This window comes from Oncorhynchus keta, unplaced genomic scaffold (genome assembly GCF_023373465.1).
Source record: "Oncorhynchus keta strain PuntledgeMale-10-30-2019 unplaced genomic scaffold, Oket_V2 Un_scaffold_5155_pilon_pilon, whole genome shotgun sequence".
NCBI lineage: Eukaryota > Metazoa > Chordata > Actinopteri > Salmoniformes > Salmonidae > Oncorhynchus > Oncorhynchus keta.
In genome coordinates this window covers 42,501-55,877 of record NW_026290953.1, presented here as the reverse complement: position 1 = coordinate 55,877, position 13,377 = coordinate 42,501, and the positions used below count along the sequence as shown (strand labels likewise).

The window sequence follows — 13,377 nt, the reverse complement described above, 5'->3', positions numbered from 1 at the left end:
CAGGTCAATCTAGAGAGGTGTAGAGCAGGGGTCACCAACAGGTCAATCTAGAGAGAGGTGTAGAGCAGGGGTCAACAACAGGTCAATCTAGAGAGAGGTGTAGAGCAGGGTCACCAACAGGTCAATCTAGAGAGGGCTGTAGAGCAGGGGTCACCAACAGGTCAATCTAGAGAGGGCTGTAGAGCATGGGTCACCAACAGGTCAATCTAGAGAGGGCTGTAGAGCAGGGTCACCAACAGGTCAATCTAGAGGGCTGTAGATCAGGGGTCACTAACAGGTCAATCTAGAGAGAGGTGTAGAGCAGGGGTCACCAACAGGTCAATCTAGAGAGAGGTGTAGAGCAGGGGTCACCAACAGGTCAATCTAGAGAGAGGTGTAGAGCAGGGGTCACCAACAGGTCAATCTAGAGAGGGCTGTAGAGCAGGGGTCACTAACAGGTCAATCTAGAGAGGTGTAGAGCAGGGGTCACCAACAGGTCAATCTAGAGAGGTGTAGAGGCAGGGGTCACCAACAGGTCAATCTAGAGAGAGCAGGGGTCACCAACAGGTCAATCTAGAGAGGTGTAGAGCAGGGGTCACTGTAGGTCAGGGGTCACCAACAGGTCAATCTAGAGAGAAGTGTAGAGCAGGGGTCACCAACAGGTCAATCTAGAGAGAGGTGTAGAGCAGGGGTCACCAACAGGTCAATCTAGAGAGAGGTGTAGAGCAGGGGTCACCAACAGGTCAATCTAGAGAGGGCTGTAGAGCAGGGGTCACCAACAGGTCAATCTAGAGGGAGGTGTAGAGCAGGGGTCACCAACAGGTCAATCTAGAGGGGCTGTAGAGCAGGGGTCACCAACAGGTCAGGGGGTCACCAACAGGTCAATCTAGAGAGGCTGTAGAGCAGGGGTCACCAACAGGTCAATCACCAGGTCAATCTAGAGGTGTAGAGCAGGGGTCACCAACAGGTCAATCTAGAGAGGTGTAGAGCAGGGGTCACCAACAGGTCAATCTAGAGAGGGTGTAGAGCAGGGGTCACCAACAGGTCAGGGGTCACCAACAGGTCAATCTAGAGAGGGCTGTAGAGCAGGGGTCAACAACAGGTCAATCTAGAGAGGGTGTAGAGCAGGGTCACCAACAGGTCAATCTAGAGAGAGGTGTAGAGCAGGGGTCACCAACAGGTCAATCTAGAGAGGGCTGTAGAGCAGGGTCACCAACAGGTCAATCTAGAGAGAGCAGGGGTCACCAACAGGTCAATCTAGAGAGAGGTGTAGAGCAGGGGTCACCAACAGGTCAATCTAGAGAGAGGTGTAGAGCAGGGGTCACCAACAGGTCAATCTAGAGAGAGGTGTAGAGCAGGGGTCACCAACAGGTCAATCTAGAGAGAGGTGTGAGCAGGGGTCACCAACAGGTCAATCTAGAGAGGGCTGTAGAGCAGGGGTCACCAACAGGTCAGGGGTCACCAACAGGTCAATCTAGAGAGGTGTAGAGCAGGGTCACCAACAGGTCAATCTAGAGAGGTGTAGAGCAGGGGTCACTAACAGGTCAATCTAGAGTGTAGAGCAGGGGTCACCAACAGGTCAATCTAGAGAGAGGTGTAGATCAGGGGTCACCAACAGGTCAATCTAGAGGAGGTGTAGAGCAGGGTCACCAACACGTCAATCTAGAGGGTGTAGAGCAGGGGTCACCAGGTCAATCTAGAGAGGTGTAGAGCAGGGGTCACCAACAGGTCAATCTAGAGAGGTGTAGAGCAGGGTCACCAACAGGTCAATCTAGAGAGGGCTGTAGAGCAGGGGTCACCAACAGGTCAGGGGTCACCAACAGGTCAATCTAGAGAGGGCTGTAGAGCAGGGGTCACCAACAGGTCAGGGGTCACCAACAGGTCAATCTAGAGAGAGGTGTAGAGCAGGGGTCACCAACAGGTCAATCTAGAGAGTGTAGAGCAGGGTCACCAACAGGTCAATCTAGAGGGGTGTAGAGCAGGGGTCACCAACAGGTCAGGGGTCAACAACAGGTCAATCTAGAGAGGGCTGTAGAGCAGGGGTCAACAACAGGTCAATCTAGAGAGTGTAGAGCAGGGGTCACCAACAGGTCAATCTAGAGAGGGTGTAGAGCAGGGGTCACCAACAGGTCAATCTAGAGAAGGCTGTAGAGCAGGGGTCACCAACAGGTCAATCTAGGTGTAGAGCAATCAATCTAGAGAGAGGTGTAGAGCAGGGGTCACCAACAGGTCAATCTAGAGAGGTGTAGAGCAGGGGTCACCAACAGGTCAATCTAGAGAGGTGTAGAGCAGGGGTCACCAACAGGTCAATCTAGAGAGGGTGTAGAGCAGGGGTCACCAACAGGTCAATCTAGAGAGGGCTGTAGAGCAGGGGTCACCAACAGGTCAGGGGTCACCAACAGGTCAATCTAGAGAGAGGTGTAGAGCAGGGGTCACCAACAGGTCAATCTAGAGAGAGGTGTAGAGCAGGGGTCACCAACAGGTCAATCTAGAGAGAGGTGTAGAGCAGGGGTCACCAACAGGTCAATCTAGAGAGAGGTGTAGAGCAGGGGTCACCAACAGGTCAATCTAGAGAGGGCTGTAGAGCAGGGGTCACCAACAGGTCAATCTAGAGAGAGGTGTAGAGCAGGGGTCACCAACAGGTCAATCTAGAGAGAGGTGTAGAGCAGGGGTCACCAACAGGTCAATCTAGAGAGAGGTGTAGAGCAGGGGTCACCAACAGGTCAATCTAGAGAGAGGTGTAGAGCAGGGGTCACCAACAGGTCAATCTAGAGAGAGGTGTAGAGCAGGGGTCACCAACAGGTCAATCTAGAGAGGGCTGTAGAGCAGGGGTCACCAACAGGTCAATCTAGAGAGGGTGTAGAGCAGGGGTCACCAACAGGTCAATCTAGAGAGAGGTGTAGAGCAGGGGTCACCAACAGGTCAATCTAGAGAGAGGTGTAGAGCAGGGGTCACCAACAGGTCAATCTAGAGTCAGGGGTCACCAACAGGTCAATCTAGAGAGGGCTGTAGAGCAGGGGTCACCAACAGGTCAATCTAGAGAGAGGTGTAGAGCAGGGTCACCAACAGGTCAATCTAGAGAGAGGTGTAGAGCAGGGGTCACCAACAGGTCAATCTAGAGAGAGGTGTAGAGCAGGGGTCACTAACAGGTCAATCTAGAGAGGGCTGTAGAGCAGGGGTCACCAACAGGTCAGGGGTCACCAACAGGTCAATCTAGAGAGGGCTGTAGAGCATGGGTCACCAACAGGTCAATCTAGAGAGGGCTGTAGAGCAGGGGTCACCAACAGGTCAGGGGTCACTCATTAGATGGTTCTCGGGGCGGCAGGTAGTCTAGTGGTTAGAGCAGTATAGCTAGCAGCATAGCTAGCAGTATAGCTCGCAGCATAGCTAGTATAGCTAGCAGCATAGCTAGCAGTATAGCTAGTAAAGCTAGTATAGCTAGCAGTATAGCTAGCAGCATAGCTAGTATAGCTAGCAGTATAGCTCGTATAGCTAGGATAGCTAGCAGCATAGCTAGTATAGCTAGCAGTATAGCTAGGATAGCTAGGATATCTAGCAGCATAGCTAGTATAGCTAGAATAGCTAGTATAGCTAGCATTTTACATTTACATTTAGCATTTAGTATAGCTCTTAGCAGCACTTACAAATAGTATTCAGCTTAGACATAGTGGAACAGCCATAGCAATAGTGCATCTAAATCTTTTAGAATAAAGGATTAGTATAGCCTAGGTATTCCTAATTAAAGAGGTGGGGTTTCAGGTGTCTCCGGAGGTGGTGATTGCTCCGCTGTATGGCGTAGAGGGAGTTTGTTCCACCATTGGGGGCAGAGCAGCGAACAGTTTTGATGGGCTGAGCGGGAACTGTACTTCCTCAGTGGTAGGGAGCGAGCAGGCCAGAGGTGGATGAACGCAGTGCCCTTGATTAATTGTAGGGCTATCATCAGAGCTGGAGGTATGAGCTTCCCCTCAGCAGTATAGCTAGTACCATGGTCTTGTAGCATGCGAGTTCAACTGTCTAGCCAGTGGAGTCCTTCAGGTCAGAACTCTAAGGCTGAGACCAGGGGGCTGCGGCGTTCTGGATGAGTTGTAGGGACTAATGGCACAGAATAGCCAACAGCGAGTTGCAGAATCCAGTAATCCAGTAATCTGCGGATGTTGTAGAGCAGAACCTACAATATCATGGGCCACAGGTTATCTATAGACACAGGGTGTTGTCCAGGAAGCCAAGGTTCTTGCGCTCTGGGAGGATTGACACAATGGGTTATCAACCGTGATAGATCATGGAAAGATACCTTCCCCGGGAGAAGAGCAGCTCCGTCTTGCCGAGGTTCAGTATTGCTAGTATAGCTAGCAGATTGACGTAGCTACAGTATAGCTAGAAGTATAACTAGTATAGCTAGCAGTATACTAGTAGCGTAGCTAGCAGTATAGCTAGATATAACTAGTATAGCTAGCAGTTATCTATAGCTAGAATAATTAGTATAGCTACCAGCATAGCTAGCATCGTTGGTCTACTCACAGTGAGTCCTTCAGGTCAAACTCTATGGGAGACGGGGGTCGTTTAGGTGACTGCCAGAATAAACCTGCAGAACAAGGACAGAGATGCGAAGACAGGACAATATCATGGCAACAGGTTATCTATAGACATAAAGGTGCTAAAAGCTCTTTGTTTTGTGTGTGGATTGACAGCAACAGGTTATCTATAGACATAAAGGTGCTAAAAGCTCTTTGTTTGTTAGATCAAAGATACTAAAAGATCAACAGAGAGAGAGATACTCACTGCCGTCCTTTAACCGAGTGTCCAGAGGAAAGGAGTGTAGCAGCTGGAGAGCCTATATGAGAACACACACACACACACACACAAGTTTATGGTGTGTGTGTGTCTGCTGTCAGTGTGTGTTTGTGTGTGTGTGTCTGCTGTCAGTGTGTGTGTGTGTCTGCTGTCAGTGTGTGTGTGTGTCTGCTGTCAGTGTGTGTGTGTGTGGGGGGGGGTGGGGAGTAACCTTACCTTTCTCTTGAAGTACTTGTCGAATTTGAGGCGTGCCAGAATGATACAGTGTTCCCATTGGCTGGGCCGTCGACTCAGCAACTTGACAACCTGGAACGCCCCCTCCAGAGTCTCCCTCTGCTGCATCCTCTACACACACACACACACACACAGAGACACACACACAAAGACACACACACACACAGAGACACACACACACTGTCTGTTACTGTCTGTCCCACACCTCAGTGTTAATTTACTGTCTGTTACTGTCTGTCCCACACCTCAGTGTTAATTTACTGTCTGTTACTGTCTGTTAGTGTTATTTACTGTCTGTTACTGTCTGTCCCACACCTCAGTGTTAATTTACTGTCTGTTACTGTCTGTCCCACACCTCAGTGTTAATTTACTGTCTGTTACTGTCTGTCCCACACCTCAGTGTTAATTTACTGTCTGTTACTGTCTGTTACTGTCTGTCCCACACCTCAGTGTTAATTTACTGTCTGTTACTGTCTGTCCCACACCTCAGTGTTAATTTACTGTCTGTTACTGTCTGTCCCACACCTCAGTGTTAATTTACTGTCTGTTACTGTCTGTCCCACACCTCAGTGTTAATTTACTGTCTGTTACTGTCTGTCCCACACCTCAGTGTTAATTTACTGTCTGTTACTGTCTGTCCCACACCTCAGTGTTAATTTACTGTCTGTTACCGTCTGTCCCACTCCTCAGTGTTAATTTACTGTCTGTTACTGTCTGTCCCACTCCTCAGTGTTAATTTACTGTCTGTCCCAAACCTCAGTGTTAATTTACTGTCTGTTACTGTCTGTCCCACACCTCAGTGTTAATTTACTGTCTGTTACTGTCTGTCCCACACCTCAGTGTTAATTTACTGTCTGTTACTGTCTGTCCCTGTCTGTCCCACACCTCAGTGTTAATTTACTGTCTGTTACTGTCTGTCCCACACCTCAGTGTTAATTTACTGTCTGTTACTGTCTGTCCACACCTCAGTGTTAATGTACTGTCTGTTACTGTCTGTCCCACACCTCAGTGTTAATTTACTGTCTGTTACTGTCTGTCCCACACCTCAGTGTTAATTTACTGTCTGTTACTGTCTGTCCCACACCTCAGTGTTAATTTACTGTCTGTTACTGTCTGTCCCACACCTCAGTGTTAATTTACTGTCTGTTACTGTCTGTCCCATCAGTGTTAATTTACTGTCTGTTACTCAGTGTTAATTTACTGTTACTGTCTGTCCCACACCTCAGTGTTAATGTACTGTCTGTTACTGTCTGTCCCACACCTCAGTGTTAATTTACTGTCTGTTACTGTCTGTCCCACACCTCAGTGTTAATTTACTGTCTGTTACTGTCTGTCCCACACCTCAGTGTTAATGTACTGTCTGTTACTGTCTGTCCCACACCTCAGTGTTAATTTACTGTCTGTTACTGTCTGTCCCACACCTAAGTGTTAATGTACTGTCTGTTACTGTCTGTCCCACACCTCAGTGTTAATTTACTGTCTGTTACTGTCTATCCCACACCTCAGTGTTAATTTACTGCCTGTTACTGTCTGTCCCACACCTCAGTGTTAATGTACTGTCTGTTACTGTCTATCCCACACCTCAGTGTTAATTTACTGTCTGTCCCACACCTCAGTGTTAATTTACTGTCTGTTACTGTCTGTCCCACACCTCAGTGTTAATTTACTGTCTGTCCCACACCTCAGTGTTAATTTACTGTCTGTCCCACACCTCAGTGTTAATTTACTGTCTGTCCCACACCTCAGTGTTAATGTACTGTCTGTTACTGTCTGTCCCACACCTCAGTGTTAATTTACTGCCTGTTACTGTCTGTCCCACACCTCAGTGTTAATTTACTGTCTGTCCCACACCTCAGTGTTAATTTACTGTCTGTTACTGTCTGTCCCATTGTTACTGTCTGTTACTGTCTGTCCCACACCTCGGTGTTAATTTACTGTCTGTTACTGTCTGTCCCACACCTCAGTGTTAATTTACTGTCTGTTACTGTATGTCCCACACCTCAGTGTTAATTTACTGTCTGTTACTGTCTGTCCCACACCTCAGTGTTAATTTACTGTCTGTTACTGTCTGTCCCACACCTCAGTGTTAGTTTACCAGGATTTCTGGAAAAAGCTGAACATTTCGGGAAAGTTATGGGAACTTTGCGACCCGAGTCATGAGAAGAAGCTGGTCCTACCTGTAGCACGGCTTCTGCAGAGGAGTGGGTCTGCCAGAACATATTATAGATGGTGGGCTTGTGGGCAAACGCACTCTCAAACTACAGACAGAGAGAGAGTGAGAGAGACAGAAAGAGAGAGAGACAGAAAGAGGGAGAGAGAGTGAGAGAGACAGAAAGAGAGAGAGAGGAGAGAGAGAGAAAGAGTGAGAGAGACAGAAAGAGAGAGAGAGAGGAGAGAGAAAGAGAGAGACAGAAAGAGAGAGAGGGAGTGAGAGAGACAGAAAGAGAGAGAGAGAGGAGAGAGAAAGAGAGAGACAGAGAGAGAGAGACAGAGAGACAGAAAGAGAGAGAGGGAGAGAAAGAGAGAGAGGGAGAGAGAGAGACAGAAAGGGAGAGAGGGAGAGAGAGAAAGAGGAGAGAGAGCAAATCTAAATCAAATAAAATGTTATTTGTCACGTGCGCCAAATATGTTATCATGTAATATTTAAATAGAAATAAGAAATAGAAATAAAATTAAGAAAATATTTACTAAATGAACTAAAGCAAACGAGGCTGTATACAGGGGGTACCGGTACAGAATCAACGTGCAGGGGTACGGGTTAGTCGAGGTAATTTGTACATGTTGTTAGGGGGAAAGTGATAATAAACAGTGAGGAGCAGCAGTGTAAAAACAAATGTAAATAGTCAGAGTGGCCATTTCAATAATTGTTCAGCAGTCTTATTGCTCGGGGGTAGAAGCTGTGTTCAGGGTGTTGTCCTCAACATATTCTACAACCCTTCATATTACAATGGAACACAGTTATATTAGTCCTATCACCTTGTCCCATTGGATGGTGTGTTCTATAACAACCAATTAGATTAGTCCTGTCACCTTGTCCCATTGGATGGTGTGTTCTATAACAACCAATTAGATTAGTCCTATCACCTTGTCCCATTGGATGGTGTGTTCTATAACAACCAATTAGATTAGTCCTGTCACCTTGTCCCATTGGATGGTGTGTTCTATAACAACCAATTAGATTAGTCCTATCACCTTGTCCCTTGCCCATTGGATGGTGTGTTCTATAACAACCAATTAGATTAGTCCTATCACCTTGTCCCTTGCCCATTGGATGGTGTGTTCTATAACAACCAATTAGATTAGTCCTATCACCTTGTCCGATTGGATGGTGTGTTCTATAACAACCAATTAGATTAGTCCTGTCACCTTGTCCCATTGGATGGTGTGTTCTATGACAACCAATTAGATTAGTCCTATCACCTTGTCCCTTGCCCATTGGATGGTGTGTTCTATAACAACCAATTAGATTAGTCCTATCACCTTGTCCGATTGGATGGTGTGTTCTATAACAACCAATTAGATTAGTCCTGTCACCTTGTCCCATTGGATGGTGTGTTCTATAACAACCAATTAGATTAGTCCTATCACCTTGTCCGATTGGATGGTGTGTTCTATAACAACCAATTAGATTAGTCCTGTCACCTTGTCCCATTGGATGGTGTGTTCTATATTATAACCAATTAGATTAGTCCTATCACCTTGTCCCATTGGATGGTGTGTTCTATAACAACCAATTAGATTAGTCCTGTCACCTTGTCCCATTGGATGGTGTGTTCTATGACAACCAATTAGATTAGTCCTATCACCTTGTCCCATTGGATGGTGTGTTCTATAACAACCAATTAGATTAGTCCTATCACCTTGTCCCATTGGATGGTGTGTTCTATAACAACCAATTAGATTAGTCCTATCACCTTGTCCCATTGGATGGTGTGTTCTATAACAACCAATTAGATTAGTCCTGTCACCTTGTCCCATTGGATGGTGTGTTCTATAACAACCAATTAGATTAGTCCTATCACCTTGTCCCATTGGATGGTGTGTTCTATAACAACCAATTAGATTAGTCCTATCACCTTGTCCCATTGGATGGTGTGTTCTATAACAACCAATTAGATTAGTCCTATCACCTTGTCCCATTGGATGGTGTGTTCTATAACAACCAATTGATTAGTCCTGTCACCTTGTCCCATTGGATGGTGTGTTCTATAATAACCAATTAGATTAGTCCTATCACCTTGTCCCATTGGATGGTGTGTTCTATAACAACCAATTAGATTAGTCCTATCACCTTGTCCCATTGGATGGTGTGTTCTATAACAACCAATTAGATTAGTCCTATCACCTTGTCCCATTGGATGGTGTGTTCTATAACAACCAATTAGATTAGTCCTATCACCTTGTCCCATTGGATGGTGTGTTCTATAACAACCAATTAGATTAGTCCTGTCACCTTGTCCCATTGGATGGTGTGTTCTATAACAACCAATTAGATTAGTCCTGTCACCTTGTCCCATTGGATGGTGTGTTCTATATTATAACCAATTAGATTAGTCCTATCACCTTGTCCCATTGGATGGTGTGTTCTATAACAACCAATTAGATTAGTCCTGTCACCTTGTCCCATTGGATGGTGTGTTCTATATTATAACCAATTAGATTAGTCCTGTCACCTTGTCCCATTGGATGGTGTGTTCTATATTACAACCAATTAGATTAGTCCTATCACCTTGTCCCATTGGATGGTGTGTTCTATAACAACCAATTAGATTAGTCCTATCACCTTGTCCCATTGGATGGTGTGTTCTATAACAACCAATTAGATTAGTCCTGTCACCTTGTCCCATTGGATGGTGTGTTCTATATTATAACCAATTAGATTAGTCCTGTCACCTTGTCCCATTGGATGGTGTGTTCTATAACAACCAATTAGATTAGTCCTATCACCTTGTCCCATTGGATGGTGTGTTCTATAACAACCAATTAGATTAGTCCTGTCACCTTGTCCCATTGGATGGTGTGTTCTATATTATAACCAATTAGATTAGTCCTATCACCTTGTCCCATTGGATGGTGTGTTCTATAACAACCAATTAGATTAGTCCTATCACCTTGTCCCATTGGATGGTGTGTTCTATATTATAACCAATTAGATTAGTCCTATCACCTTGTCCCATTGGATGGTGTGTTCTATAACAACCAATTAGATTAGTCCTGTCACCTTGTCCCATTGGATGGTGTGTTCTATAACAACCAATTAGATTAGTCCTATCACCTTGTCCCATTGGATGGTGTGTTCTATAACAACCAATTAGATTAGTCCTGTCACCTTGTCCCATTGGATGGTGTGTTCTATAACAACCAATTAGATGTCCTGTTCCTTGTAATGGTGTGTTCATACCAATTAGATTAGTCCTATCACCTTGTCCCATTGGATGGTGTGTTCTATATTATAACCAATTAGATTAGTCCTATCACCTTGTCCCATTGGATGGTGTGTTCTATAACAACCAATTAGATTAGTCCTATCACCTTGTCCCATTGGATGGTGTGTTCTATAACAACCAATTAGATTAGTCCTATCACCTTGTCCCATTGGATGGTGTGTTCTATAACAACCAATTAGATTAGTCCTATCACCTTGTCCCATTGGATGGTGTGTTCTATAACAACCAGTTAGATTAGTCCTATCACCTTGTCCCGTGCCCATTGGATGGTGTGTTCTATAACAACCAATTAGATTAGTCCTATCACCTTGTCCCATTGGATGGTGTGTTCTATAACAACCAATTAGATTAGTCCTATCACCTTGTCCCATTGGATGGTGTGTTCTATAACAACCAGTTAGATTAGTCCTATCACCTTGTCCCGTGCCCATTGGATGGTGTGTTCTATAACAACCAATTAGATTAGTCCTATCACCTTGTCCCATTGGATGGTGTGTTCTATAACAACCAATTAGATTAGTCCTATCACCTTGTCCCATTGGATGGTGTGTTCTATAACAACCAATTAGATTAGTCCTATCACCTTGTCCCATTGGATGGTGTGTTCTATATTATAACCAATTAGATTAGTCCTGTCACCTTGTCCCATTGGATGGTGTGTTCTATATTATAACCAATTAGATTAGTCCTGTCACCTTGTCCCATTGGATGGTGTGTTCTATAACAACCAATTAGATTAGTCCTATCACCTTGTCCCATTGGATGGTGTGTTCTATAACAACCAATTAGATTAGTCCTATCACCTTGTCCCATTGGATGGTGTGTTCTATAACAACCAATTAGATTAGTCCTATCACCTTGTCCCATTGGATGGTGTGTTCTATAACAACCAATTAGATTAGTCCTATCACCTTGTCCCATTGGATGGTGTGTTCTATAACAACCAATTAGATTAGTCCTATCACCTTGTCCCATTGGATGGTGTGTTCTATAACAACCAATTAGATTAGTCCTATCACCTTGTCCCATTGGATGGTGTGTTCTATAACAACCAATTAGATTAGTCCTATCACCTTGTCCCATTGGATGGTGTGTTCTATAACAACCAATTAGATTAGTCCTATCACCTTGTCCCATTGGATGGTGTGTTCTATAACAACCAATTAGATTAGTCCTATCACCTTGTCCCATTGGATGGTGTGTTCTATAACAACCAATTAGATTAGTCCTGTCACCTTGTCCCATTGGATGGTGTGTTCTATAACAACCAATTAGATTAGTCCTATCACCTTGTCCCATTGGATGGTGTGTTCTATAACAACCAATTAGATTAGTCCTATCACCTTGTCCCATTGGATGGTGTGTTCTATAACAACCAATTAGATTAGTCCTGTCACCTTGTCCCATTGGATGGTGTGTTCTATATTATAACCAATTAGATTAGTCCTATCACCTTGTCCCATTGGATGGTGTGTTCTATATTATAACCAATTAGATTAGTCCTATCACCTTGTCCCATTGGATGGTGTGTTCTATAACAACCAATTAGATTAGTCCTATCACCTTGTCCCATTGGATGGTGTGTTCTATAACAACCAATTAGATTAGTCCTATCACCTTGTCCCTTGCCCATTGGATGGTGTGTTCTATAACAACCAATTAGATTAGTCCTATCACCTTGTCCCATTGGATGGTGTGTTCTATAACAACCAATTAGATTAGTCCTATCACCTTGTCCCATTGGATGGTGTGTTCTATAACAACCAATTAGATTAGTCCTATCACCTTGTCCCATTGGATGGTGTGTTCTATAATAACCAATTAGATTAGTCCTATCACCTTGTCCCATTGGATGGTGTGTTCTATAATAACCAATTAGATTAGTCCTATCACCTTGTCCCATTGGATGGTGTGTTCTATTACAACCAATTAGATTAGTCCTATCACCTTGTCCCATTGGATGGTGTGTTCTATAACAACCAATTAGATTAGTCCTATCACCTTGTCCCATTGGATGGTGTGTTCTATAACAACCAATTAGATTAGTCCTATCACCTTGTCCCATTGGATGGTGTGTTCTATAACAACCAATTAGATTAGTCCTATCACCTTGTCCCTTGCCCATTGGATGGTGTGTTCTATAACAACCAATTAGATTAGTCCTATCACCTTGTCCCATTGGATGGTGTGTTCTATAACAACCAATTAGATTAGTCCTATCACCTTGTCCTGTGCCCATTGGATGGTGTGTTCTATAACAACCAATTAGATTAGTCCTGTCACCTTGTCCCATTGGATGGTGTGTTCTATATTATAACCAATTAGATTAGTCCTATCACCTTGTCCCATTGGATGGTGTGTTCTATAACAACCAATTAGATTAGTCCTATCACCTTGTCCCATTGGATGGTGTGTTCTATAATAACCAATTGTCCTATCACCTTGTCCCATTGGATGGTGTGTTCTATAACAACCAATTAGATTAGTCCTATCACCTTGTCCCATTGGATGGTGTGTTCTATAACAACCAATTAGATTAGTCCTATCACCTTGTCCCATTGGATGGTGTGTTCTATATTATAACCAATTAGATTAGTCCTATCACCTTGTCCCATTGGATGGTGTGTTCTATATTATAACCAATTAGATTAGTCCTATCACCTTGTCCCATTGGATGGTGTGTTCTATAACAACCAATTAGATTAGTCCTATCACCTTGTCCCGTGCCCATTGGATGGTGTGTTCTATAACAACCAATTAGATTAGTCCTATCACCTTGTCCCATTGGATGGTGTGTTCTATAACAACCAATTAGATTAGTCCTATCACCTTGTCCCATTGGATGGTGTGTTCTATAACAACCAATTAGATTAGTCCTATCACCTTGTCCCATTGGATGGTGTGTTCTATAACAACCAATTAGATT

At 44.3% G+C, this 13,377-nt stretch overlaps 1 protein-coding gene and 2 long non-coding RNA genes across 4 annotated transcripts in view; 1 reads left to right on the top strand and 2 right to left on the bottom strand.

The window, feature by feature from the left end:
• Positions 1-274: 274 nt before the first annotated feature.
• On the top strand, positions 275-3,337 carry LOC127928949 (uncharacterized). The gene is made up of 3 exons (XR_008132972.1): positions 275-451; positions 2,556-2,821; positions 3,267-3,337. It is a non-coding gene; the product is annotated as an uncharacterized LOC127928949 (long non-coding RNA).
• Positions 3,338-4,482: 1,145 nt separating this feature from the next.
• Positions 4,483-13,377, bottom strand: part of LOC127928954 (ubiquitin-like modifier-activating enzyme 6) — a gene marked incomplete at its 5' end in the record, with an annotated part of 50,024 nt that continues 41,129 nt past the window's right edge. The window contains 4 exons of the mRNA XM_052516574.1: positions 4,483-4,561; positions 4,759-4,810; positions 4,987-5,115; positions 7,182-7,262. Coding sequence (XP_052372534.1) covers positions 4,494-4,561; positions 4,759-4,810; positions 4,987-5,115; positions 7,182-7,262 — 330 coding nt within the window. The remainder of the gene's footprint in view (positions 4,562-4,758; positions 4,811-4,986; positions 5,116-7,181; positions 7,263-13,377) is intronic.
• LOC127928953 (uncharacterized) lies at positions 5,781-6,767 on the bottom strand. 2 transcript variants are annotated; one of them, XR_008132981.1, is made up of 3 exons: positions 6,716-6,767; positions 6,506-6,545; positions 5,781-5,839 (listed from the first exon to the last, which is right to left on the bottom strand). It is a non-coding gene; the product is annotated as an uncharacterized LOC127928953 (long non-coding RNA). The 2 variants fall into 2 exon arrangements; XR_008132980.1 differs by lacking the exon at positions 5,781-5,839 and adding an exon at positions 6,207-6,345.